The sequence below is a fragment of the Plecotus auritus genome (assembly GCF_963455305.1).
Source record: "Plecotus auritus genome assembly, chromosome: X".
NCBI lineage: Eukaryota > Metazoa > Chordata > Mammalia > Chiroptera > Vespertilionidae > Plecotus > Plecotus auritus.
Window position 1 is genome coordinate 110,607,877 of NC_137784.1, and position 25,061 is coordinate 110,632,937.

Consider the following 25,061-nt stretch of genomic DNA (forward strand, 5'->3'; position numbering starts at 1 on the left):
TTGTTGTTTGTTTGTTTGTTTTTGCTTAATTTTATTAACCAATGTCGCCACAATAAACTGAATTAAAAAGAAGAAAAAAAAATTCAAAAAAGTTTTGTTTGTTGCCCATTTTAAACATTAGCTTTTAGAATTATTATCTTCAGGCATTACAAAGTAATTTTACACTGAATTAAATGCCGTGCCCCCCCCCCCCTTTTCCCTGCTACATGAAGTCTAGACAAAATATTATGTATGGAATATATTTTTATCTGGGCCCTTGTAGACATAATTTAGGAATGCGTTCATTTTTGCCACTACTCTCATCACACCACTATTTACAGTTTCCAGTGCCAAAGTCCATAAATTTAATCCCCATTTAAAAAATAAGGAAAGGATTTTAGGTAGAGGAATTCAATGAAGACTATAAATGTTCCTTATAATTAACTTTAGTTTCTATACTGTGTCTTTACCTGTTGGTTTAATTCTTTTTAACATTCAACAAATCCTTACATTTAATTTTAAATGCTCTTTTGAACATGGCTTTTGTGCAAATACACAACTCCTTAGCTCAAGTAAGTTATAAAGCAATACTAATTTTAGCCTTAATCCCATTATATCGCTTCTTGGTGCATCTTTATATTTATTTGTATTGGTGATATCACTGGCATCAAGTAGGAGCAAACTATAAAGCCCTATAAAAGCATACACTCCCATAGATCTTTAGATCTGATATAGCCTACTTGTACTTATAACCTAAAACTCCTTAGATTTTAATGGAAAACTCCTCCCTCTTTTCCAATTTGTAAAAAAATCAATTGCCAGTTGTAAAATCAAATGTGGAAGGGATTTTTGAACTTCTTTAAATTTTTAACATCTACATGTTAGGATTCAATTGAAAGGATTTAGTTTGCTGAATCGGTTTCTTTATTGTAGATTTCATACAGATGTGAAATAGTTGTATATCATAGTTGTATATCAATGGAAGTTTTTCTTAATTTTGTAGGTGTTCAGCAGATGAATCCCCCTAAGAAACTTAATATTGGCTTTCATTTCATGTGGACTCAGAGAAACCCACCAAAGTTACTTCAAGCTTAACAATGCTTAACTCATGAGCTCCATGTGCCTTTTGGATCTTTGCAACATTGAAGATGTGAAAGAAGCTATTCAACTATTTTGTGATGGTGTTAATCATTTTATATTTTAAAGAGATTATTTTGTAAGGAATAACTTTTAATACTATAGTTTCATCTGTTTTCTAGTAAATGTTGAGATACAGTTTTGCTTTTAGATATCATTATTAAGTTACTAGGATGAATACCTTTCATGTTTTGATCTTTAGTTAACTATACACTGATGAAACATACAGGTCTTTCAAAGTCATTCTAAATATTCAACTTTTGTAAATCATCAAACCTCAAAAAGCTTTTTTTAAAAAAAAAATACAAGCATGTTCTAAAAATTACTGTTGGTGGAGAGGTGCAAACAAGTCATACCTTCTTAAAAGAGAAGTTTTTAGTAAACTCTTGGAAATGGTACCTGGAAAAGTATTGACTCTTCTACAAAGTTGATATGATATTCCAGGTAGCTCAATGACGATCACATTAAAGAGCCCTGTGTTTAAAGCATGTATGGGCAACATGTAGCAACAGGGGTACTTCTTGGTGTGCAGTATTTACCTTCTCTTTTAGAAGAGTAAATTAACCCTTATTTAACATGGTTGAGGAGATAATGCAACACCAAGTAATACTGTAGGAATTAGTCTTCATTATTAAAATCTTCAATTCAAATAGCATATTATATGCTTAGATTTGGGGAGCTTAAGAAGCTGCTCTCCATGTGATTAAAACCTGATCAACAGGTAGGAATATAATTTACACCAGCATATTTTTGTCCTGGTAGTAAAATATGCTGTAAACTATTTATACATTTTGCTCTTCATAATTATCCAGTACATAAGCATCATTTGTTCATTTTTGAAAGAGTATTTAAATAGGCATTTTCTGGTTCATATGAAAGTAACCATAGTACAGGATGATTTCTGTCTGTACAAAGGTAAGTTAGACTGTACAGTTAATTTCCAGTTATATTTATGGTACTGTTATGTGGGTAATACCTTTTTTAAGCCCAGTACTAGTATATATATATTATGTCTGCCTAAGTTCTGAACTGTAGTTGTAGAATTATTGATACTAGTTAATTTTGATGGTTGATGTTTTATTATTTGGAACTGCACAATTTTGTTTTTGCACAAAAGCCATTTTTAAAAATCTGAATAATTGCCAAATATTAGAAGAAAGATATTCTTCAAGTAAAGAATATAGTTTTTAATCAAAGTGGCCATTACCTCCTCTTTTTGTAACAATGAAGACAAGTTTTTGTCATGTCATATGCCAAGAAAATTCTTTTCATTGGTGCCTATACTTTAACAATTACTTTTAACACATTTGTTTTTAAGTAATGGCTCAGTTAAAATTTTCACCTTTTATGTAACTGAAACTCAATTACAGTTTATAATCTGTAGAGGTCAGGAAATAAATTTGCCACTCATATCATGAGTTAAAAGAATATTTTTATAAAAGTAAAAGCAACCAATTTATAAATTGATTATTTGAAACTTTACACCACAACTTCATCATAAATATAAATTGTATTGCTTATTCATTGTAGTTATTAGTCCTGTAAACTGTTTCTAGGTGAAGCGTACTCCAGTGTTTGAGGGGGATAAAATAAATATTTAAATTTTCTGGTCCTCAATGTTTATTTTCTTGAGGAATGTATGGTGTGGTATTTTAATTGTTTCAAATCATTTCCCCTTTGTTCTTTAATTTATTGTGGGAATTTTAATACTAATTGGGACCTAAAAGATATTATTCATATTTTATTAAGCATTGATTATAGCTACAGTGAATATATGTCCTCATTTCCACCTTCTATCCTAACAAAATTATTAACAGAGTACTTTTTCACTCAAAAATGTTCTAGGTTGGACAATAAATTATATGTTCCCTCCGATTATAGTTTTTATTAGTAAATCTCGAAGATTTGAATCCTATAGTTCTCTAGGGAAAGCAAACTTTACAAAGACTTACAGAAATTGAAACAAGAAACAACATATAAGCCTAAATGAATTCGAGTTTTTCCTAGAGGAAAAGTCAAAGGTGAACTTAATATAGGTTTGAGGATGTTTAGGATTAATGTATAGGTGATTGGACTTCAGTAGTGGGGTGGGCAAAATTAGGTTTACAGTTGTGAGTATGTGAAACACAGAGTTAATAAAACTATTGTAATAATCAAAACCTGCATGTCTTTTTCCATACAAACAACTGTAAACATACTTTTGCTCATCCCTGTATATTCTTATTATAAACTATCTATTCTATACTTGTAAGTTACTGGACACAATTTCAGGAGCAGGAAAGAAAGTGCTAGAATGTGGGAAAGGGGTAAAGGAAAGTATATTAAAAGGGATTTTTTTGATGTAAAGACTAGGAGAATAAGGAAATTATTCTATCCATCTTTTCTCCATTAAGTAATATATAAAAGTAGCTTGCTTATATAATTGCAACATTTTTAAAGTTAGTACTTAACATTATCTTATATGCTTTACTCAAAATTAAATTCAGTAAACCAAAAGATGATCTTAAATAGAATGCTATGCCAGGGGGAATAGTAGAAAAGTTCTGAATAGGTTAAGAATAGACTTTTGGTTTATTAACTCAGTCTGCTTTTAGTACTATCATTTTTTTTAGCTATCCTAATTCTACCACTGCTTTATCCATAACTATACATTTTCACTGGCCTCCTTCCTTTCACTTCTTCAGTCCTTTTCCTTAGTAACACGCTAGAACCAATCACTCCTGAAATTTATTAAAACAAAAGGAAGATAATACAGCATTTTTAATAAATGGATTTCAGTCATTCTCTGTTAAAATACTATTCATCTCATTTTCTTGCCTACATACATGCAACAAGATATAGCAAAAAATAAAGTCTTGCAGGAGATTAAACAAACCAACAGTTAGCTTTTCTCTTTCACTACATAAAATAGATAGTTAAGAATAGAGAAGTAATAAGTTAAACATTATTATATCCTCAGCAGGCATATATCTGGCTTTAGAAATTGATTAAGTCATTCATTTCTAAGGATTAAAATTCTGCCAAGTCCTAGATAAATTATAAACTTGTGGCTGTTGAGAGAATCTATGACACATCTTGTTCCTGAGCTTCAGGAGGGCCATGATCCCCCTAACATATCTTATAAAAATTGAAGTTCTTAACATATTACAAGACCATTTTTACTGGGCCTCACACAGATATTGAGGACTGAAACCTTTAGTCATAGTACTATTTAAGAACAAAATGACTAATACAGTCACGATCTACTAAATCACTAAACGACATAAGAAACCAATTCTATATTGCAACCCATACTGTCACCATTCTTCAGTATTAAGGAGCCTGATCTTCATTTATAATGTCTCTATGGGGAAATGTGTCATGGAGATGACAAATACCCACCTCACTTCACCACAGTGCTAATGAAGAGATGGCATGTTCCACAGTTCTTTTAGAGGGAATAGAAGAGTAGAAGTTGATAAACAAGGCAGCATTTGAATCTTTCATAAGCCACGTGCCTAAACTTCAAAGATTCCCTAAATACCAATGAATAGGAACTAAGAAAATGGTTTATGCAGAAGGTTCCTTCTTTTTACCTAAGTTGGTAACAGAACTGGTCCAAATATGGTCACAGAGTTTACACTTTTAAGCTAAAAAGTAATTACATGGTTTTAACAAAGTCCTGTCTTCAGCAGTTGTATGGGAAGAAACATTTTCATCTTCTTCATCTAGCTGTAGACTACCAGAAGACAAGCGAATTCTGGCCATGGGTGACCTCATTCCTTTACCATACAAAGAGTAATAATCTGGTTTAAGAAGCTCTGATTCAGAATCAATGGATTCATTAGCTACACACCTTTCTGCTGCTCCCTGATCCATTAGAACTGTTGGAAACTCCTGCTCTGCAAACATATGAGTAAACAGGTCAGCTTTACAACTCAGAGCAGGACAAGGCCCTAAAGGTCTAAATTCTGACCCAAAAGGAAAACGGATAGTTTTCATGTCTGATTGGCTGTGGGAGCGTTTAGGGGGTTGCTCTTGAATATTATATGCAAATGCATCTTCTAAATCTAGGTCTTCTAGACCTACGTTGATGTTGCTCCTACCACTTGCCCTATCCATAGCTTCTTGGAGTTCTTGACAGTCTTGCTGAAAGCTCTTCATTCTGATATTCCTTGGGCTTCTTTTGGCTGGCTTCATTGCAGTGGGTTCTAGACAGCTGTCTAGCTTTTCCCTTTCCTCTACCATAATTGGAGACCATCTGGGCACCTGGGGTGGTTTGTCCATATAAAAAAATATTTGAGGAGGCATAATATCAACCTGCTGACCAGTACAAGGAATATATGGCACATCTGTGTATGTTAGCCTCCTTGCTGGACTCACTTTGCTTGTAAGGCCAGAAGATGTGTTCATGTGCTTGTCAGCAAACTTACAGCTTGTTCGGAAGGAGCTTAGAGGACTTCTTTCCTCAAAGTAGTCTCTAGAATCAGTGTCAGGATCAGGGTCAGTGTTAAAGACAGGATCAGTATAAAAAAAAGAGAAAGAGGAACTGCTTTGCGATTGATGTAACAATGTGGGATCTGCCTCTGGTTTGGAACGCTCCAGCTCTGCTGCAAATGTCACCTCCACTGCAGAGTTTCTCCTCCTACTGTCTAGCACAGGCTCAGATGCGTGCACTCCATTCACATTTCGGTAGTACCCACTGCCATATGCTAGTCTCAAATCTTCCACCTTGAGAGAAAGGACATGTTGGTAAAAGAAGAAAAAAGTCATTTGGTTGGGTGGGATCAGGAATCTAAATTAGCCTTAAGTTTTGCAAAGGTGATCATTCACAAAGTTATTTCAAATCATCTTCTATTCCAGGATTGATAAATATATTCAGAAAAGGTAATAACTTGTACCATATCCCAATTCATGTGCAAAAAACACACATGACACTATCCTTTCTCAGTTCCATCCCACTCTCGGGCTCCAAGTTCTCTATGTACTTCAGCCAGAATTGTACTTCAAGCAGTATGGTTTAGTACTTATATCAATGACCCAGGAGTTCTGACTTCTTTCCTGGCTCATTGCTGTGTGACCTTAGGCAAGTCTTCTAAGCTCACTGTTCCAGCCTCCTGCCTATTTTCTGTAAAATGCTGAGGAGGAGGCATATGACTGGCATGAGAGGGTCATATATTATATGGTACCTTTCAATATTATACCTTTGTGATGCCTTTCACATAAAAACTGCCCATGATTTGAATGAAGACATAAGAGTTTATGAAACCTATAATTAATTTTTTTTGTGAGAGCAAAAGACAAATTAACATGGTTCATACTATAACACTCACATGAAGCCATCATTTCAGTTTCAGAATAATAGCACTTTGTTCTTAAATTGAGTTACAAAATTATATAGCAAAAGTACTTTAAAACTTTAACCCAACACCTTATAGCTTCCTCTATGCCTTAAGTTTTTATAGGTAATACAAAGCCATATGTATTCATTTGACTCTACATTTTTCAACATGTTAGCATTACATATTGCAATTTAAGCCAGATCCTTCCAGTCTATAACATACACACCAGTGGTCGTGTACTAAATGCTCTTCTATTGGCTGGAAAGATTGAGCTGACAGACCTCCATGGGAGGCTAACCTACTAAAACACAGTAACTGTGAGATTCTGGCAGAATCAATCCTTGGAAGCTTTTGAATCAACACATTACACTTATCTAAAAAAAATTTTTTTTCAGAAATCTTACTTGTTTTGAGACATCAGAGAGGAGGTCTGGTGAGGACCTGCACTGTCGTTCATGGTACTGAGATGGGTAATGTTTCCTGAAATTGCCAAATGAAGAATGTATTGAAATGGTGTTTATGTGAATATAGGATACATATAAATCTCTAAATTCAACTCAAATTGAACATGAAAGAGAGAGAGAGAGAAAGAAACAAAACCATGTACCTTTCAAATGGCAAGCTCTTCAACCTCCCTTTCCCCCCATATTCCAAAAGTTGCCTTTGGGTTCTTCCACTATTATAAGAAAAAGAGAAACATTGTATTAATGCTAGTTGTAAGTGAATAGGCTACTAAAACTCAAAAGCCTCATTAATTGTTAAAATATTAAGAGTCTGGATGAATAACATATGTCATAAATCTTTGACCAGCATATTAATGATAATACCCACTTAACTAACCAGCAGGCATAGAGCAACCTTAATTACTCAGATCCCAGAAAATTTAAAAAGCCTCTGAACAGGGCTCTATAACAGTTAAAAATTCTGGCCTCATAAATAATAGCTTTATTTTTATAGTCATTTTCTCTACTTCCAAATTTACAAAGAATTTCTAATGATGCTATTTTACTAGTTTCCTAACCCATGACAGAAGAAAAACAGCTAATTAAACAGTAGAAGAGGGTTGCTTCAGTCAGACATACACTAGCAAAAAAGCCAGATGACTGCTGGAAGAAACACAGGAGCCAAAAAAGAAATAACAATAATAAAACTCAACAATTCTGGGCCATTTATCACTGAGATATAGGGTCTGACATGTGTCCCCAACCCTGAGGCCATTACCTTACTACAGCTGCCTGCAGATGATAATAAGTGATATTTATAATTCCTTAGGCCATTTAAAAAGGCAAAATATTATTAGTATCATCTGTTTAAGAAGGTGGGGAATTATAGAATACATTTTGGAAAGATTCCATCAAAATTATGTACGTTTAAAAAAAATCTCGAGAGAAACCAAGATGGTGGCATAGGTAAACACCTGAACTTGCTGCCTCGCACAACCACTTCAAAACTACAAGTAAAAGACAAAACAGACATCATCCAGAACCACAAGAAGGCTGGCTGAGTGGAAATTCTACAACTAGAAGGAAAGAGAAAAGCACACTGAGACTCAGAGGAGGTGCGAAAGTAAAGTGCAGAGGTACAGAGGCGAGCACGCGGAAAGGGGCTGGCAACTGAGGATGCAGTTGTCTTTCTCAATCGGGAGGGAGACACGGGCTCCTGACAGCTCTGAACTCCAGTTACGGGCGAGATTCTCGGGACCCAGACTCATACAGGGGAGAAACTAGACTGTCTGTCATCAGGCCAGAACACAAGGACAGCTTTCTCTCAGAGGTGCTTGCAGCGATTACCACAGGACACTGAGACCCGGGGCCTCTTAGGGCAGGGCTGAAGGTCAGCCATTGCTGTTTGCACCACCCTGTTGATTCCCTGAGACCTCGCTCCACCCAATTTACAACCCCACCCCAGCTGTACGCAGAGGCTTTTGCATATGAGTGGCCTGGCCCTTTGCAATCTAAAATTACCTAATAAACTGCAGCTGGGTCAGAGAGCCCCAGAACTTCCAAAAGAAGGCCCAAGGCTCCACAGTAGCTTGCATTGCTTCACAGCTGGGCCTCATCTTGGCACCTCCAAACCCCAAACAAAGAATAGGAATCTTCAGATCTCTCCATAGCTCCTGCTGGGTGGCCTCAGGCAGAGGCTAAATTAGCACCTCCTTGGAGATCCAAGAGCCAGTGTACCCAGGGGTCAGAGTGGGACCATCCAGATTACAACTCCTCAGATCCATAAGGGACACACTCAGGGGGCAGAATCAGGGAGCACCAAAGCCCCACTGAAGCAAGTCTTGCCCCATAAGGGTGCCTCCAGCACAGAAGTTCTCCCATCATAGACACAACTGATCCTCACAGCCAATTGGCCTGGAGGTCAATTCCTCCCAGTGATACCAACAACAATCAAGGCTTAACTACAACAAGACTGTGCACACAGCCCACAAAGGGGTGCACCAAGAGTGTCCACCTCAGGTAATTGGGGAGGCCGAGCCACTGGGCCCTATAGGATACCTAGCACACAAAGCCACTTTATCAACACAGGGAAGCAGCCAAAATGCAGAGACAAAGAAATGGGTCACAAATGAAAGAAATGGAGGAAGCAAACGACTGGATATAGAGTTCAAAACCACGGTTATAAGGTTTTTCAAGAATTTTCTAGAAAAGGCTGATAAATTTAGTGAGACCCTCAAGGATATGAAAAAGGATCAACTAGAAATTAAGCTTACACTGACTGAAATAAAGAATAATATACAGAAATCCAACAGCAGATTAGAGGATCATAAGAATCAAGTCAAAGATTTGAAATATGAAGAAGCAAAAAACACCCAACCGGAAAAGCAAAAAGAAAAAAGAATCCAAAAATATGAAGATAGTGTAAGGAGCCTCTGGGACAAGTGTACCAACATCTGAATTATGGGGGTGCCAGAAGAAGAGAGAGAGCAAGATATTGAAAACTTATTTGAAGAAATAATGATAGAAAACGTCCCCTACCTGGTGAAAGAAATAGACTTACAAGTCCAGGAAGTGCAGAGAACCCCAAACAAGAGGAAACCAAAGAGTACCACACCAAGACATAATTAAAATGCCAAGAGCCAAAAACAAAGAGAGAATATTAAAAGCAGCAAGAGAGGGAGGAGAAAAATGGCGGCGGAATAGACAGACGTGTTCCGAGCCTTGTCCCGGAGCAGAAAGAAAGAACAGCTGAGGGTCGCACTAGGAGTGTTTGTTGGCAAGTTGGGGGACAGCTGAACTCCAGAAGAAGGTGGGAGACTGCTAGACGGGGTTCCCCTGACCTGGCAGCTCCCACTGCGGCTGGGTCCCCTCCCGGAGCTGCGGGCTTGGACACGGAGTCGCCGCCATCTGGAACCGGAAAGTGGAGCTTATCGGAAGCCTGAGAATCCACAACTGCGGCACCCACGGAACAGCTGCGAGCCCCAGAACAACGCTCCCCAATTGGCGCAAACACACGGGTTCAGAGGAGCTCTACACTCCACCACGGAAAGGTCAGATTTCGCCTAGGATAAGGTGAGGTCTCTGGTCCCAGCACGAGAGAGGAACGCGCGTTTTGCGGGAGCTGGAGGACCAGGGAAGTCTGTGCCTAGAAAAATCGGTGGCTGCTGGGGCTGGCGTGATCTGTGAATGTGGAAGGGGGTCCTCAGAGCTGCTAACAGAAGGGCTCTCTAAAAAGCAACCCATTTTGATCTGAAGTGCAGGGACACCCTAAGAATTTCAGGGGTGTGCTAGACTTACGCGCAGCCACGGAGTGCGCACACTTGGGCTTTTTCCTCTTGAAATTCTTGCTTCTGATTACTAAGCCCAATTCATAGGTTCACCCAGTTGGGGACACCCTGGGAGACTGCAGGGGAAAGTTGTTTTTCTGGAACCTGGGGATCAGAGCGGGGAGTGACCATCTGAGAGCCAGCTCTGAGGCAGACCACTCCCACAAACCAGTAGTGAGTGTCACAGGGAAAGAAGGCTCTAACACTCCCTAGAGAGGCCATAGATAAACCCGGAAGTCAATCCAGAAACACTGTCACCCAGGGGCTGAATCACAAATTGACTCTTGTGTAATCAAAAATAAAGGAATACGAATTAAGACACACCGCCTGCTTAAAATCAGGACTGGCTTACATCACTGAAGAGCAGTGGAACGCAGGGAACTGCAATACTGTCTGGACTGAGAAACAGGCGTGCCAAACAGAACAACAGAGGAAGTGAATGACCTTCACTACTCCACATTTTATTTTTATTTTTTATTTTTTTATTTTCATTTTTTGCATCTTTTACTCAAGAAACTAATTTTTTTCCTCACTTGATTTTACCTTTTTAATTATTACATTTTTATTTTCAATCCGTATTATTACTACTGCTATTTTATCTTTTTTTTTTAAGTGTCATTTTATTTTCTCTTCATTTTGTTTTGGGATTAATGTTCTACATTCTATTTTTATCTTTCCTTTAGCATCATTTTACTCTATCTCAAATCTACCTTTATGCCATCACTCTCTTCCTCACTTTTCCCTTTTCAGTGTCCTGTTTATCTTACCCCTTTCCTGCTTTAGATTTTCCCTATTCTTTCTGTTTACCCCCTTTTAAAATTTCACCCTACTTATATATCTAATCTCCAATCCCCTGCTCCAAGTCATTACACACCTCTCTCTTCGCTGTCTTAACTATCCAAAAAATTGTTTTTCTCTCTGTCCTTTTGTTGTTGTTCGTTTGAATGTAGATTATATCGAATTTTTATGCTTTTTTGTGAGATTGTTTTGCTTATTCTTCTTTTGTTTATTTTTTTGTTTGTTTAGTGCTTCTGTTTTCCCTTGCCTCACTCAATATTAGTTGGTGTTGTAGTTTGTATTAATCCCCAGGTACTTATTGCTGGCATTTGCTGGGATAAATGATTGTTCTATTGGAGTTTTATCCCCAATATATATAGTCTGTTCCCCTTCCTCTCTTAGTCTCTTTCTTGTCTCTCTTACTTTTTTTTTCTTCTTTTTTTTCCCTTTTCCCAATTTCATTTTGACACCCCTTTTTTTTTCTTCTTCTTTCTTTCTTTTTCCTCTTCTTCTTTCTCTACTATCCCCTAATTTGCCTTTCTCTGGTGGTCACCTTTACTGGAGGTTATTAATATCATGAATACATTTCTGTTCAGTGCCTTGTGTGTTGTACCTGGTAGTGCTGTATTTTGTGCCTTTAAATCGACGCAGGAGAGAGAGAACTACATAACCAGACACCCAGAGAAGAGAGACCCTGGGGAGACAAAGACACAGCCCTCATATGAAAGAAAAGCAGGCATCACCAGAAAAGGAAGTAAACGAAATGGAAGCAAGCAACCTTCCAGAAAAAGAATTCAGAGAAATGGTCATAAGGTGGCTGAAAAGAATGGAAGACAAATTCGACAATATGAACAAGAACCAAGAGGAAATGAAGGAGAACCAAGAAGAAATGAAAAATGACATCGCTGCTGTAAAGAACTCAATAGAAAGCATCAAGAGTAGACTAGAAGAAGCAGAGGACCGCATCAGTGAGCTAGAAGACAAGATGGGAAAAAATACCGAAGTAGAGCAACTTCTAGAAAAAAAAATTAAAAGGCAGGAGGAGAGCCTAAGGGAACTTTGGGACAACACGAAACAAAACAACATCCGCATAATAGGGGTTCCAGAAGGAAAGGAAGCTGAGCAAGGAATAGAAAACCTATTTGAAGAAATAATGACAGAAAATTTCCCTGATATAGAGAAGAAAAAACACACTCAAATCCAAGAAGCTCACAGAGTCCCAAGCAAAATGAACCCCAAAAGACCGACGCCAAGGCACATTATAATTAAATTGGCAAACACCAACGACAAAGAAAGAATCTTAAAAGCAGCCAGAGAGAGACAGAAAGTTACATACAAAGGAACCCCCATCAGACTAGCAACTGATTTCTCAACAGAAACTCATCAGGCCAGAAGGGCATGGAATGAAATATACAAAGTCATGCAAAGGAAGGGTCTGAATCCAAGAATACTGTACCCAGCAAGGCTGTCAATCAAAATTGAAGGTGAAATCAGGAGCTTCACAGACAAAAAAGGACTAAGGGAATTTATTACCACCAAACCAGCAATGCAAGAAATGCTAAAGGGTCTGCTGTAAAAAAAAAAAAAAAGAAATAGGAAGCAAAGAAGGAAAACAGGTGTAAAGAATAGGAATGGCGACAAATAAGTACCTATCAATAATAACTTTAAATGTAAACGGATTAAATGCCCCAATCAAAAGACATAGGATAATGGATTGGATAAGAAAACATGACCCATATATCTGCTGTCTACCAGAAACCCACCTCAGAAAAAAAGACGCACACAAACTGAGGGTGAAGGGATGGAAAAAGGTTTTCCAGGCAAATGGAACTGAAAAAAAAGCTGGGGTAGCAATACTTATATCTGACAAATTAGATCTCAAACTGAAGGACATAACAAGAGATAAGGAAGGCCACTTCATAATACTAAAGGGAGCAATCCAACAAGAAGAAATAACTCTGGTAAACATATATGCACCCAATACAGGAGCACCCAAATACATAAAAAAACTCCTGCAGGATATCAAGGGAGAGATTGACAGCAATACAATCATAGTAGGAGACTTTAATACCCCACTATCACCATTGGACAAATCCTCTAAACAAAAAATCAGCAAAGAAACATCAATCCTAAATGACTCACTAGACCAGATGGAATTAATTGACATCTTCAGAACATTTCACCCCAAAGCCACAGAATATACATTCTTCTCAAGTGCACATGGGTCATTTTCAAAGATAGACCATATGTTGGGACATAGGCAAAGTCTCTTCAAATTCAAGAAGATAGAAATCATATCAAGCATCTTCTCAGACCACAGTGGCATAAAACTGGAAATCAACTACAATAAAAACAACCCAAAGAAATCAAACACATGGAGACTAAACAGCATGCTATTAAACCATGACTGGGTTACCAGAGAGATCAAAGAAGAAATAAAAAACATCATGACAACAAATGACAATGAAAACACTACAATCCAAAATCTATGGGACACAGCGAAAGCAGTCTTGAGAGGGAAGTTCATAGCTCTACAAGCCTACTGCAAAAAACAAGAAACAGGGGTAATAAATTACCTAACCCAACAACTCAAATAGTTAGAAAAAGAGCAACAAGAAAAGCGCAGTGTAAGCAGAAGGAAGGAAATAATAAAGATCAGAGCACAGATAAATGACATAGAGACCAAAGAAACAATACAAAAGATCAACAAAACCAAGAGCTGGTTCTTTGAAAGGATAAACAAGATTGATGAACCTCTAGCCAGGCTCACCAAGAAGCAAAGAGAGAGGACCCAAATAAACAAAATCAGAAATGAAAGAGGAGAAATAACAACAGATCCCGCCGAAATACAAAGGATTGTTAAAAAATACTACGAACAACTCTATTTCAACAAACTGGACAACCTGGAGGAAATGGACATATTCCTAGAAAAATATAACCTTCCAAAACTCAATCAGGAAGAATCTAAACAGCTCAATATGCCAGTAACTATGGAAGAAATTGAAGCAGTCATCAAAGAGCTTCCGGCAAACAAAAGCCCGGGGCCAGACGGCTTCACAGGAGAGTTTTAACAAACATTCAAGGAAGAACTAAAACCTACCCTCCTCAGACTATTCCAAAAAATTCAAGAGGAAGGAACACTTCCAAGCTCCTTCTATGAAGCCAGCATCACCCTAATACCAAAACCAGATAAAGACAACACAATGAAAGAGAATTACAGGCCAATATCCCTCATGAATGTAGATGCCAAAATCCTCAATAAAATTCTAGCAAATAGGATCCAGCAGTACATCAGAAAGATCATACACCATGACCAAGTAGGGTTTATCCCAGGAATGCAAGGATGGTTAAATATCCGAAAATCAAAAAATGTGATACATCACATAAACAAATTGAGAGATAAAAACCACATAGTCATATCAATTGATGCAGAAAAAGCATTTGACAAAATCCAACACCCTTTCTTGATAAAAACTCTCAACAAGGTGGGAATAGAAGGATCATACCTCAACATAATAAAAGCTATATATGATAAACCCACAGCTAACATCATACTCAATGGGCAAAAACTAAAACCATTTCTCCTAAGAACAGGAACAAGACAAGGATGCCCACTCTCACCACTCCTGTTTGACATAGTACTGGAAGTATTAGCCATTGCAATTAGACAAGAAGAAGAAATAAAAGGCATCCAAATTGGAAAAGAAGAAGTAAAGCTGTCCTTATTTGCAGATGACATGATATTGTACATAAAAAAACCCGAAAGACTCTATCAAAAAACTAACAGACTTAATAAATGAATTCGGCAAGGTAGCAGGATACAAAATTAACGCCAAGAAATCTATGGCATTTCTATACACCAACAGTGAACTTACAGAAAGTGAGACTAAAAAAGCAATCCCATTTTCCATCGCACCAAAAAAATTAAGATACTTAGGAATAAACCTAACCAAGGAGGTAAAAGACCTATATGCGGAAAACTACAGGACACTGAAAAAAGAGATAGAGGAAGATGTAAACAGATGGAAGAACATACCATGTTCATGGATTGGTAGAATCAACATCATCAAAATGTCCATACTACCCAAAGCAATCTATAGATTCAATGCACTCCCCATTAAAATACCAACAGCATATTTCACAGACCTAGAAAGAACTCTCCAAAAATTCATCTGCAATAAAAAAAGACCCCGAATAGCCACAGCAATCCTGAGAAAGAAGAATAAAGTAGGAGGGATCTCAATACCAGATTTCAAGCTGTATTACAAAGCCACTGTCCTCAAAACAGCCTGGTACTGGCACAAGAACAGACATATAGATCAATGGAATAGAATAGAGAATCCAGATATCGACCCAAACCAATATGCGCAATTAATATTTGACAAAGGAGGCATGAGCATACAATGGAGTCAAGACAGTCTCTTCAATAAATGGTGTTGGGAAAATTGGACAGATACATGCAAAAAAATGAAACTAGATCACCAACTTACACCATACACAAAAATAAACTCAAAATGGATACAGGACTTAAATATAAGACGGGAAACCATAAAAATACTAGAGGAATCCACAGGCAGAAAAATCTCAGACATATGCCAAAAGAACTTTTTCAGTGATACTGCCCCTAGGGCAATGGAAGCCAAAGAGAAAATAAACAAATGGGACTACATCAAAATAAAAAGCTTTTGCACAGCAAAAGAAACCATCAACAAAACAACAAGAAACCCCACTGTATGGGAGAACATATTTGCAAATGGTATCACTGATAAAGGTTTAATTTCCAACATCTACAGGCAGCTTATACAACTTAATAAAAGGAAGATAAATGATCCAATAAAAAAATGGGCAACGGACCTAAATAGAATCTTTTCGAAAGAGGACAGAAGGAAGGCCAAGAGACACATGAAAACATGCTCAAAGTCACTTATTATCCGAGAGATGCAAATCAAAACGACAATGCGATACCATCTCACACCTGTCAGAATGGCTATCATCAACAAATCAACAAACGACAAGTGTTGGCGAGGATGCGGAGAAAAAGGAACCCTCGTGCACTGCTGGTGGGAATGCAGACTGGTGCAGCCACTGTGGAGAACAGTATGGAGTTTCCTCAAAAAAAAACTGAAAATGGAACTCCCATTTGACCCAGTAATCCCACTCCTAGGAATATATCCTAAGAAACCAGAAACACCAATCAGAAAGGATATATGCACCCCTATGTTCATAGCAGCACAATTTACAATAGCTAAGATTTGGAAACAGCCTAGGTGCCCGTCAGCAGATGACTGGATCAGAAAACTATGGTACATCTACACAATGGAATACTATGCTGCCATAAAAAAGAAGGAATTACTACCATTTGTAGACACCTGGATGGAATTAGAGAACATTATGCTAAGTGAAATAAGCCAGTCAATGAAAGAAAAATACCACATGATCTCACTCATTTAGGGATAATGAAAAACATTATAAACTGATGAACCAAAAGATAGTTACAGAGGCAGTAAAGCATCAAACAGAGTGTCTAATTACAGCGGTAAGGTTAGGGAGAGGTGGGGGAAATAAGAGATCAACTGAAGGACTTGTATGCATGCATATAAGAGTAACCAACGGATGCAAAACATTGGGGGGTGAGGGCAGGTATGGGAGTGGGGTGGGGGGGGCAATGGTAAGATATGTACACATATAATACCTTAATAAAAATTTGAAAAAAAAAAAAAGCAGCAAGAGAGAAACAGTTACCTACAAGGGAGCACCCATACGATTGACAGCTGATTTCTCAACAGAAACTATGCAGGCCAGATGGGAGTGGCAAGAAATATTCAAAGTGATGAATAGCAACAACCTACAACCAAGATTACTCTACCCAGCAAAGCTATCATTCAGAATTGAAGGGCAGATAAAGAGCTTCACAGATAAGAAAAAGCTAAAGGATTTCATCACTGCCAAACCAGTTTTATATGAAATGCTGAAGGGTATTCTTTAAGAAGAGGAAGAAGAAGAAATAGGTAAAGATAAAAATTATGAACAACAAATACATATATATCAACAAGTGAATCTAAAAATCAAATGAATAAAAAGTCTGATGAACAGAATAAACTGGTGAATATAATAGAATCAGGGGCATAAAAAAAGGAAGTGGACTGACAATTCTCTGGGGAAGGGGGTGTGGGGGGTATGGGAAGAGACTGGACAAAAATTGTACACCTATGAATGAGGACAGTGTGGGGGTAAGGGCAGAGGGTGGGGTGGGAACCAGGTGGAGGAGAGCTATGGGGTGGAAAAGAGGAACAACTGTAATAATCTGAACAATAAAGATTTATTAAACATAAAAAAAAATCTCAGCTCTTACTGGAGCAGGTCTCCACTATTTGAAAAATCTTTTATGGGAAGCATTTGATTAGAATTTTTCTCTTAGCAAGGAGTTTTAAAAGGTCTTTCCAAAGAATTCCTAGTTTTGTGTCTTCAACTAGAGACAAGATCTTATTTAGATGTTGCTTCTATTTCTCCAAGGTGTTACCTGTAATAAGGAGCTTCTACTGCAAATTGCTCAAACTTTTTAATCTCTTGGCCCCTTTCATGCTTACTCACACTATCTTTTGCCTAACCACTGCCAAAAGAATGTTATTGAGCTTTCTTTTCCATGACTTGCATTGTATATAAGCAAAGCAATAGGTTCATTGAATATATTTTCTCAAACTGCATATGTCCCCTCATCCTTGCAGAATTCTGATCTAACCCCTTAAGTAAGATGTTTCTCTCCCCCTGCCTCCCATTTAGAAAATATTGACTTAATATGTCACACAAAGAATGAATACTAAAGAGTATCATTGTTTAAGTGATTGAAATGAATTCTTTATTGCTTCTATAATTCAAAATTCTCTTACTGCCTTCCATTGTATTGAAAATTTGTGTGTATAGTTTGCCTATGTGTAATATTAAATTACCTATAGCGGAAACTGGAACCCTTGCTGCAGAGTAGTGTTTTGGGCTTTGATTTGGGCTCTTCAGAGAGTCTGAAGAAAGCATGGTATTCCACACAAGTCTTCCAGAAAGCCTTACAGACATCTCGACTGGCCATGGTGAACTCCAAGGTGTCCTTGCACAACACCTGTATAAATCAAGTTCCATCAAGCAAAATAGCCTTCAAGATTATAAAGACCTTCAAATCCCAAAGCCTTCCAAACTATTTGTCCAGGTGCCCATGCAGCTCATGATTTTCCACTTGGCTCCCTATAAGCTTCACACCTATTGAAACTGAATTATTGGCAACCTTCCGAGGAACAGCCAGGGCCACTGCTCAAAAACAGAGCCTTCTCTAAGAACCAAATTTTACCTTGCTCACCCCCCTCACCTCAAACATTCTTACCCCTTCTTTTCTGCCAGGAACATTTTTATGAATTTGTAAATTAGGTTAAAATGAACATTAAAGAGTAACCTTTCGCCCTAACCGGTTTGGCTCAGTGGATAGAGCATCAGCCTGCAGACTCAAGGGTCCCAGGTTCGATTCCAGTCAAGGGCATGTACCTTGGTTGTGGGCACATCCCCAGTAGAGAGTGTGCAGGAGGCAGCTGATCGATGTTTCTCTCTCATCGATGTTTCTAACTCTCTATCCCTCTCTCTTCCTCTCTGTAAAAAATCAATAATTTTTTTTTTTTTAAAAAAGAGTAACCTTTCAAGGTAACAAGAATTATAAATGACCAACAGGAAAGGAGAGTGGGGAGGAGATTTCCATATAGATGATAGGTTTTATACTATGATTACATGTATATGAATCTTTTTAATATACCAGCCGGAAGCACTTCTTCTCTCTAAGATGCCTTGTTCTATGATGGTTTGTATTTTTCATTTAGCATGCTCTAATCTGCTCTGGGGGAGGCTTAGCCTTTCAGACATAAAAGTCAAGTTTTTTTTCCATTCCCTTAATATACTATATACCCCCATTTTCCCATACATGTGTGTAGCCATATTTTCAGCAGCCCCCCCAACTTTGATGGTGCCTCCCATCTCTTATTCCTTCCCATGTTCCTATATACAACCCTGGGATTCTCCATAAGCTTCAAACTGAATAAAATCTCCTTATGATTCTATATAAGGCTAAGGTCCAGAGAATGAAGCCCAAACTACTGGATTTTCTATAGGTCAAAAAAAATTAATGCATATTTGCTTTATAGTCATAAACGAACATCCTTTCTAGCACCTTTGTCTTACTCTGTACAATGCAGCCTTGACCAATAGTTGTTTCTCTTGCTTAATATACACCTAACCCCGACATCCTGCTTTTGTAAACTATAGGTGTTCAAATATTTGGCATGTAGTAGGTGATCAATTATTTTTGCTTAAGGAAAGAAGATGAAAATACTTTGTAAAATGGAGCAGAAAACAGAACAAATATGTCCATAGTCCTAGATCTGATCACATCTATTTGACTTATCAGATCCCTGAAAAATGGTTTCTAAGGAAACTTGTCTTTCATCCCAACCACCGCATTTTCCTATTACTTTATTCATTCTAAATTGCCAGTAGGATTTCTTTGTATTTTGCCTTTAGTAAAAATATGACTAAGTAAAGCTCTGGTTTATTTATGTAGAGTCAAAAGAGGGAGCACATCACCCCTCAGGGCCAGCTAGCTTTCACCATTCACATTCAAACTATTTGCAGAAACAACCAAGAAATCCCAGGTGAACAGAAAGTGACAGAATTTATTAGAAAGCTACTTACCAAGATGTTGGCGTGAAGTTTGATGAGAAAATGCTTTCTCTTAAAACTCAACTTGCGGATTTTAGCCCAATTGAAAGTATTAATCTTTGTATTTCCCTATAATTAAATACATGGAAGATTTCAGGGAGATGAATATCAGCACAAGCTGGTTTATAAGACAATGCAAACCTTTTAGAAAATGTATGTCATGAATGAGACTACCCTGGATCTATTTCTTACACAGACTGATCCTGCTGTACTTGATAGAAGCTATAGCCAATGAAGGCATTACAGGTGGGGCACAAGCCCTTTTCACATGTTACTTAGCACCCCATACTTCTTCTAGCACAAAGCACATCATGTTTGCTTATAATTACTTGCTTCATTATCTGTCTTCCCTCTATTAGAATGCAAGTTCCACAAGGTCAGGATCATTATTATTTACCTCTATAGCTCTAGTCCCTGGGACAGAGTGAATGCACAATAAATATATTGATAGAAAGATGAATAAATAGATTGCAGCCCAACTCTGTAAATACACTCAAATCCATTGAATTGTATAGTTAAAACATATGAATTTTGTTGTATGAAAATTATGTATTGATAAAGACGGTGTTTTTGTTTTTTTAAGAAAGAATAATTCAATGAAGAACACACAGAAGGTACTCAATACTAAGTATTATTTGACTGGATTTGAGTAAGACAAAATAGACCAGCTATATTGTTCCCAGCTATCCACAGAAGTATCACACTGAAAGGCATCACAACTAACTTTATGGCCATGCGCAACTACCCTCCCCATCTGCTCCCATACAATAGAAAATACCAAAGATCATGGCTTAGAGTGGAATGGGTAAAATTCCTTCCTGGGTGAACAGGTATGCCTGTGATCCATTAGTCTTTTGCCCATCAATGTGACTCTCATGCTCTAAAGTTTACAACCAAATAAATGAGAAGGCAAAGATTCTTTTAGCTGAATCTGTGCCTGACCTGCTTTGTGATGTAATTCAGTGCTCTAATTTGGTCCTTAGGGTCAGTAGGTCTGTGGTTAGCCCTTCCTCTCTCAAATGTGATTTGTTCCCAAACCTTCCTAGGTATCTGCTTTTCATTTCGAAGTGTAAGCAAGTGTTCTTGTACCTTAACGTAGATCTAAATTCATTGAATATTCACAGATGTGAGTAGACCTAATAGATAAAAAATATGCTGAAAAAAAAAGCTTTTGTCCAAGTTCTGTGCAGTGAGGATTAATGACAAAGAGAGCCATGAGTTTGTTTCTAGCCTAAAAAAACAAAGTTCTGGGTAAAGATGAGCCAGTAAACAGCAACAATTCCCTATTGGCTGACACTGGGTGCCTCCAATAAAACCAGTAACTGAATGAGAACACCACATTTTGGAACCTTTGAGTTGTTTTTGGTTAATTTGTCACAGCCTAAGGTTTTAGGATGCCAAAATCCATATTCTTTACTTAAGAGTCTAAAAGTTCCAAAGATGCTCTTGACTTCCTCTCTCAACCATGCTGGCCTGATCTAATATGTGAGTTTTTTAGAACAATCAGGTATAGACTGCAAATGGAAGCAAACCACATTGAAGGGAGAAGACTGACCCAAAACACTTCTAAGCATGACCTCTCTTTCTGACTGGTAATAAGACTAAGGGGCTGGATCACCTTGGGAACAGACACTAAAATTTGACCCAAGATAACTCCCAAAGCTAAAGAACTTCAAAGGAAATAGTTGTTACCCGTAACACCAGTACTCCCATGTGAGCAACAGCCAGGTGGATTTGCATCCCTTCACCATCACTGGCAGGGTGAGGCCTGATGCCATACATATCCAACTTCCTTGCTATGTCCAGTAGCAGAATGTCAGATTCAGCTGGGCTCCTGCCACTGCAAGGGGAAAGAATTTATGAGCCTAATAAATGTGGCAAGAATGACAACTTCAACCTGAGAGCTCCATGATGAGTTCAGTGTTTTCTTGAGCCTCAAGCTTCTCTGACTGAAGGGTTTGCTTTTAAATCTGTCCTCAGCTGCAGTGTTCCCTGCTGGTGAAAACAGGTGCCAGTTAAAAGTACTTACATGTGCTTCTGATGAAAGTGCACGATCTTGCTCTCTAAACAGTCTTGGTTTGGTAAGTACCGGGTTTGTGACAGATGTTTCCTATCTGTTTCTTCATGAAAGTCTCCCAGTTCTGCTGCATAATAGAAAAGTGACATTTTTTTCACATTACCATTGAGGAGTTAAGCAATGGAGCACCCAGAAGACTCTCTGACCTCCCTCAAACAGCCAATGCAGGCCAAGGCCTGCCAATGTAGGCCGAGGCCTCCCATCCCATGCTTTATGTCTATTTAGGGGGGCGGGGAGAGGTCTATCTGGTTCTTTTTCAAATCAGAAGCAGTGGGTCCTTATGAAGTCCCTGTATAATAACTCACAGACACAAGGTAAGTCTTAAAGGCTACAGGATCACAGATGAGCATTTTGTTATTTTCTTCTCCTACATTCGGTTCATGGTTTCTTTTACATCTGATCAATCCCTATTATGAGTTGAATTGTATCCCAACCCTTCTCAAATTAATATGTTAATATGCCATTCCCCAGCACCTCAGAATGCAACTGTGTTTGGAGATAGGCTCTCTATAAAGGAGTGATTTAAGTTAAATGAGGCAGATGTGTGTCCACTAATCCAATATGACCGGTGTCCTTATAAAAAGAGGAAATTTAGTCACATAGAGAGACACCAGGAATGCAGGTGCACAGAGGGAAGACCAGGTAAGGATGCATCACGAGGGTAACAATCTGCAAGCCACCAAGAGAGGCTTCAGAAGAAACCAAAACTTCAGTCTTGGAATTCCAGGCTCCAGACTGTGAGGAACTAAATTTCTGTCATTTAAACAAACTAGTCTCCGGTATTTTGTTATGGCAGCCCCAGCAAATCAATTCAGCCTCCTAACTATGATATAGGCCAGTCACAGCAATCTATTACTCTGGGAATCAAGTAAAACCTGAGCTATCTGTAATCCCCAGTAGATAAATCATACTGGGAATCATTCTAGCTTTTTCAACTCACTTGCAGTTTATCTCTGATCACAGTGTACTCTTTTCTAGATGTCTCCATTTTATTGTTAGAAACCTATATTATAGTACTATGTCTACAAAGGCAATTGAGGTATATAAGACTATCTGCCCTGACAGTAAATGGCTTCAAACTATTTTGCTTTTGAATTCTTGTGTCTTCTTTATAATTTTTATGCCTTCTCCCTCTCTGTCAGATTGATATGAATCACTTCCTGGTCATTCACTTCCCCTAAAGAGTTAGGTCTCCACTTGGTTCTAAATTGTGATTTCTAATCTACCATAAAGTGGGAACCCAAAACTCATATTCCAATTAAAATTCACATTGTAACATTTAAAAATTGGCATACAGATATCCAAACCTGTTAGCAGTTTATGAATTGTAAGAATAAATAGACTTTCCATGGAACCCTGTGGTGCTCTCCTATTGGATAAAATGCATGGACATGGGGGGGCACCCATATTGGGTGCTAGGAAGTTATTATTTTCTTTTTTGTCTTGGTTTTCTATTGTGTTTTAGACAGAAGGCATATTCATTTTTAGACAAGTGAGGTCTATGTGTATGTATATTTAAAGATCACATTATAATGAAAATCTCTAACAAGTTTTTCAAAAGACCAAATCAATGACTTTATTTATTTATTTATTTATTTATTTATTTATTTATTACCAAAACTGATAAATGTACAAATCTCTTTAAAAATCAATCAGGCACATAGTGTCTCACTGAGTAATTATATCAAATACTCAAAAAATATATAAATATCAATTCTTCATAAACTCTTCCAGAAAATAAAGGAATGAATACTTATCAACTCATCCTAGGGGGCCAGTATTACTCTGATACCAAAACCAGACAAAGGCATCACAAGAAAAACAAAAAACTACACACAGATCAATAACCTTCATGGATACAGGGGCAAGAATCCTCAACAACACATTAGTAAAATGAATCCAGCAACATATAAAAATATCATAAAAAGATTACACATCATGACCAAGTGGGATTTATCCCAAGATTGCAAGATCAGTTCAACATGTGAAGATTAATTAATGTAACATACTATGTTAAAAGGATAAAGGACAAAAATATATTATCATCTTAATAGATGCAGAAAAAGCATTGGACAAAACCGAACACCAACTCATGATAAGAATAAATGTTCAACAAGCATAGAAGGGAGCTTCTTAAACCTGAAATGGGTTTAACAATTAAAAATCTACAGCTAACATTATAATTACACTAAATGATGTGAAAATGAATGCTCTCCTTTAAGACCAGGAACAAGACAAGGATGTCTACTCTTGCGACTTCTACCCAACATTGTACTGGTGGTTCTAGTCAGTGCAATCAGGCAACAAAAAGAAATAGAAAATATTTGTACTGAAAATAAAGAAGTAAAACCATCTTTACTTATAGTCAACATGGTCCTGTGTGTACAAAATCCTAAAGAATCCACACAAAAATACCCTACTAGAACTAATGTATGAGTTCAGCAAGGTAGCAAGATAGAAGATCAATATACAAAACATCAGTGTATTTGCATATACTAGCAACCAAAAAATTCAAAAAAATGAAACTAGGAAAACAATGTAATTTACAATAACATATATGAAGAATAAAATACTTGGGAATAAATTTAACAAAATACATATAAGACTTATATACTGAAAAGTACAAAACATTGCCAAGAGAAATTTCTAAGAGATCTGTATAAATTGAAAGACATTTCTGGTTCATGGATTAGAAGACTCAGCATTGTAAAAATTTTAATTCTGCCAAAATTGATGCACAAATTCAATGTAATCCCCACCAGTATTTTGTAGAAATTAGCAAATTATCTTAAAATTTACATGGAAATGCACAGGATGCAAAATAACAAAACAATATTGTGAAAGAAGGAAAAAGCTGGAGGATGTACACATCCCCATTTCAAAGCTTAATACAAAGCTACAATAAATAAGAGTATAGGAATGAATAAGACAGACTAGGGCATATAAATAATACAGTATAGAACATATATACTAATGGAACATAGTTGAAAATCCAGAAATAAGCCCTTACATTTATTGTCAACTGGTTTTTGACAAAGTTGTCAAGACAATTCAATGGAGAAATAATAATAGTCTTTTCAACAAATGGGACAAATATACATCCAAATGCAAAAAAATGAAGTTAGATTTCTATCTCTCAACATATGCCATGTAAGCATACAAAAATAATTCAAAATGAATCATAGACCTAAATCTAAGAGGTAAACCTATAAAAGTTCTAGAAGAAAACTTAAGAGAAAAATCTTTGTGACCT

At 37.3% G+C, this 25,061-nt stretch overlaps 2 protein-coding genes across 3 annotated transcripts in view; one reads left to right on the forward strand and one right to left on the reverse strand.

The window, feature by feature from the left end:
- STK26 (serine/threonine kinase 26) overlaps positions 1 to 2,754 on the forward strand; it is a 64,218-nt gene extending 61,464 nt beyond the window's left edge. Inside the window, exon 12 of the mRNA XM_080652567.1 lies at positions 983 to 2,754. Coding sequence (XP_080508693.1) covers positions 983 to 1,007 — 25 coding nt within the window. The 3' untranslated portion in view covers positions 1,008 to 2,754. The remainder of the gene's footprint in view (positions 1 to 982) is intronic.
- A 1,986-nt stretch (positions 2,755 to 4,740) lies between these two features.
- FRMD7 (FERM domain containing 7) overlaps positions 4,741 to 25,061 on the reverse strand; it is a gene marked incomplete at both ends in the record, with an annotated part of 98,810 nt that continues 78,489 nt past the window's right edge. For both annotated transcript variants that reach the window (XM_080652130.1, XM_080652129.1), the window contains 7 exons: positions 4,741 to 5,826; positions 6,842 to 6,917; positions 7,045 to 7,113; positions 17,931 to 18,094; positions 19,705 to 19,800; positions 21,424 to 21,571; positions 21,761 to 21,875. In XM_080652130.1, coding sequence (XP_080508256.1) covers positions 4,741 to 5,826; positions 6,842 to 6,917; positions 7,045 to 7,113; positions 17,931 to 18,094; positions 19,705 to 19,800; positions 21,424 to 21,571; positions 21,761 to 21,875 — 1,754 coding nt within the window. The remainder of the gene's footprint in view (positions 5,827 to 6,841; positions 6,918 to 7,044; positions 7,114 to 17,930; positions 18,095 to 19,704; positions 19,801 to 21,423; positions 21,572 to 21,760; positions 21,876 to 25,061) is intronic.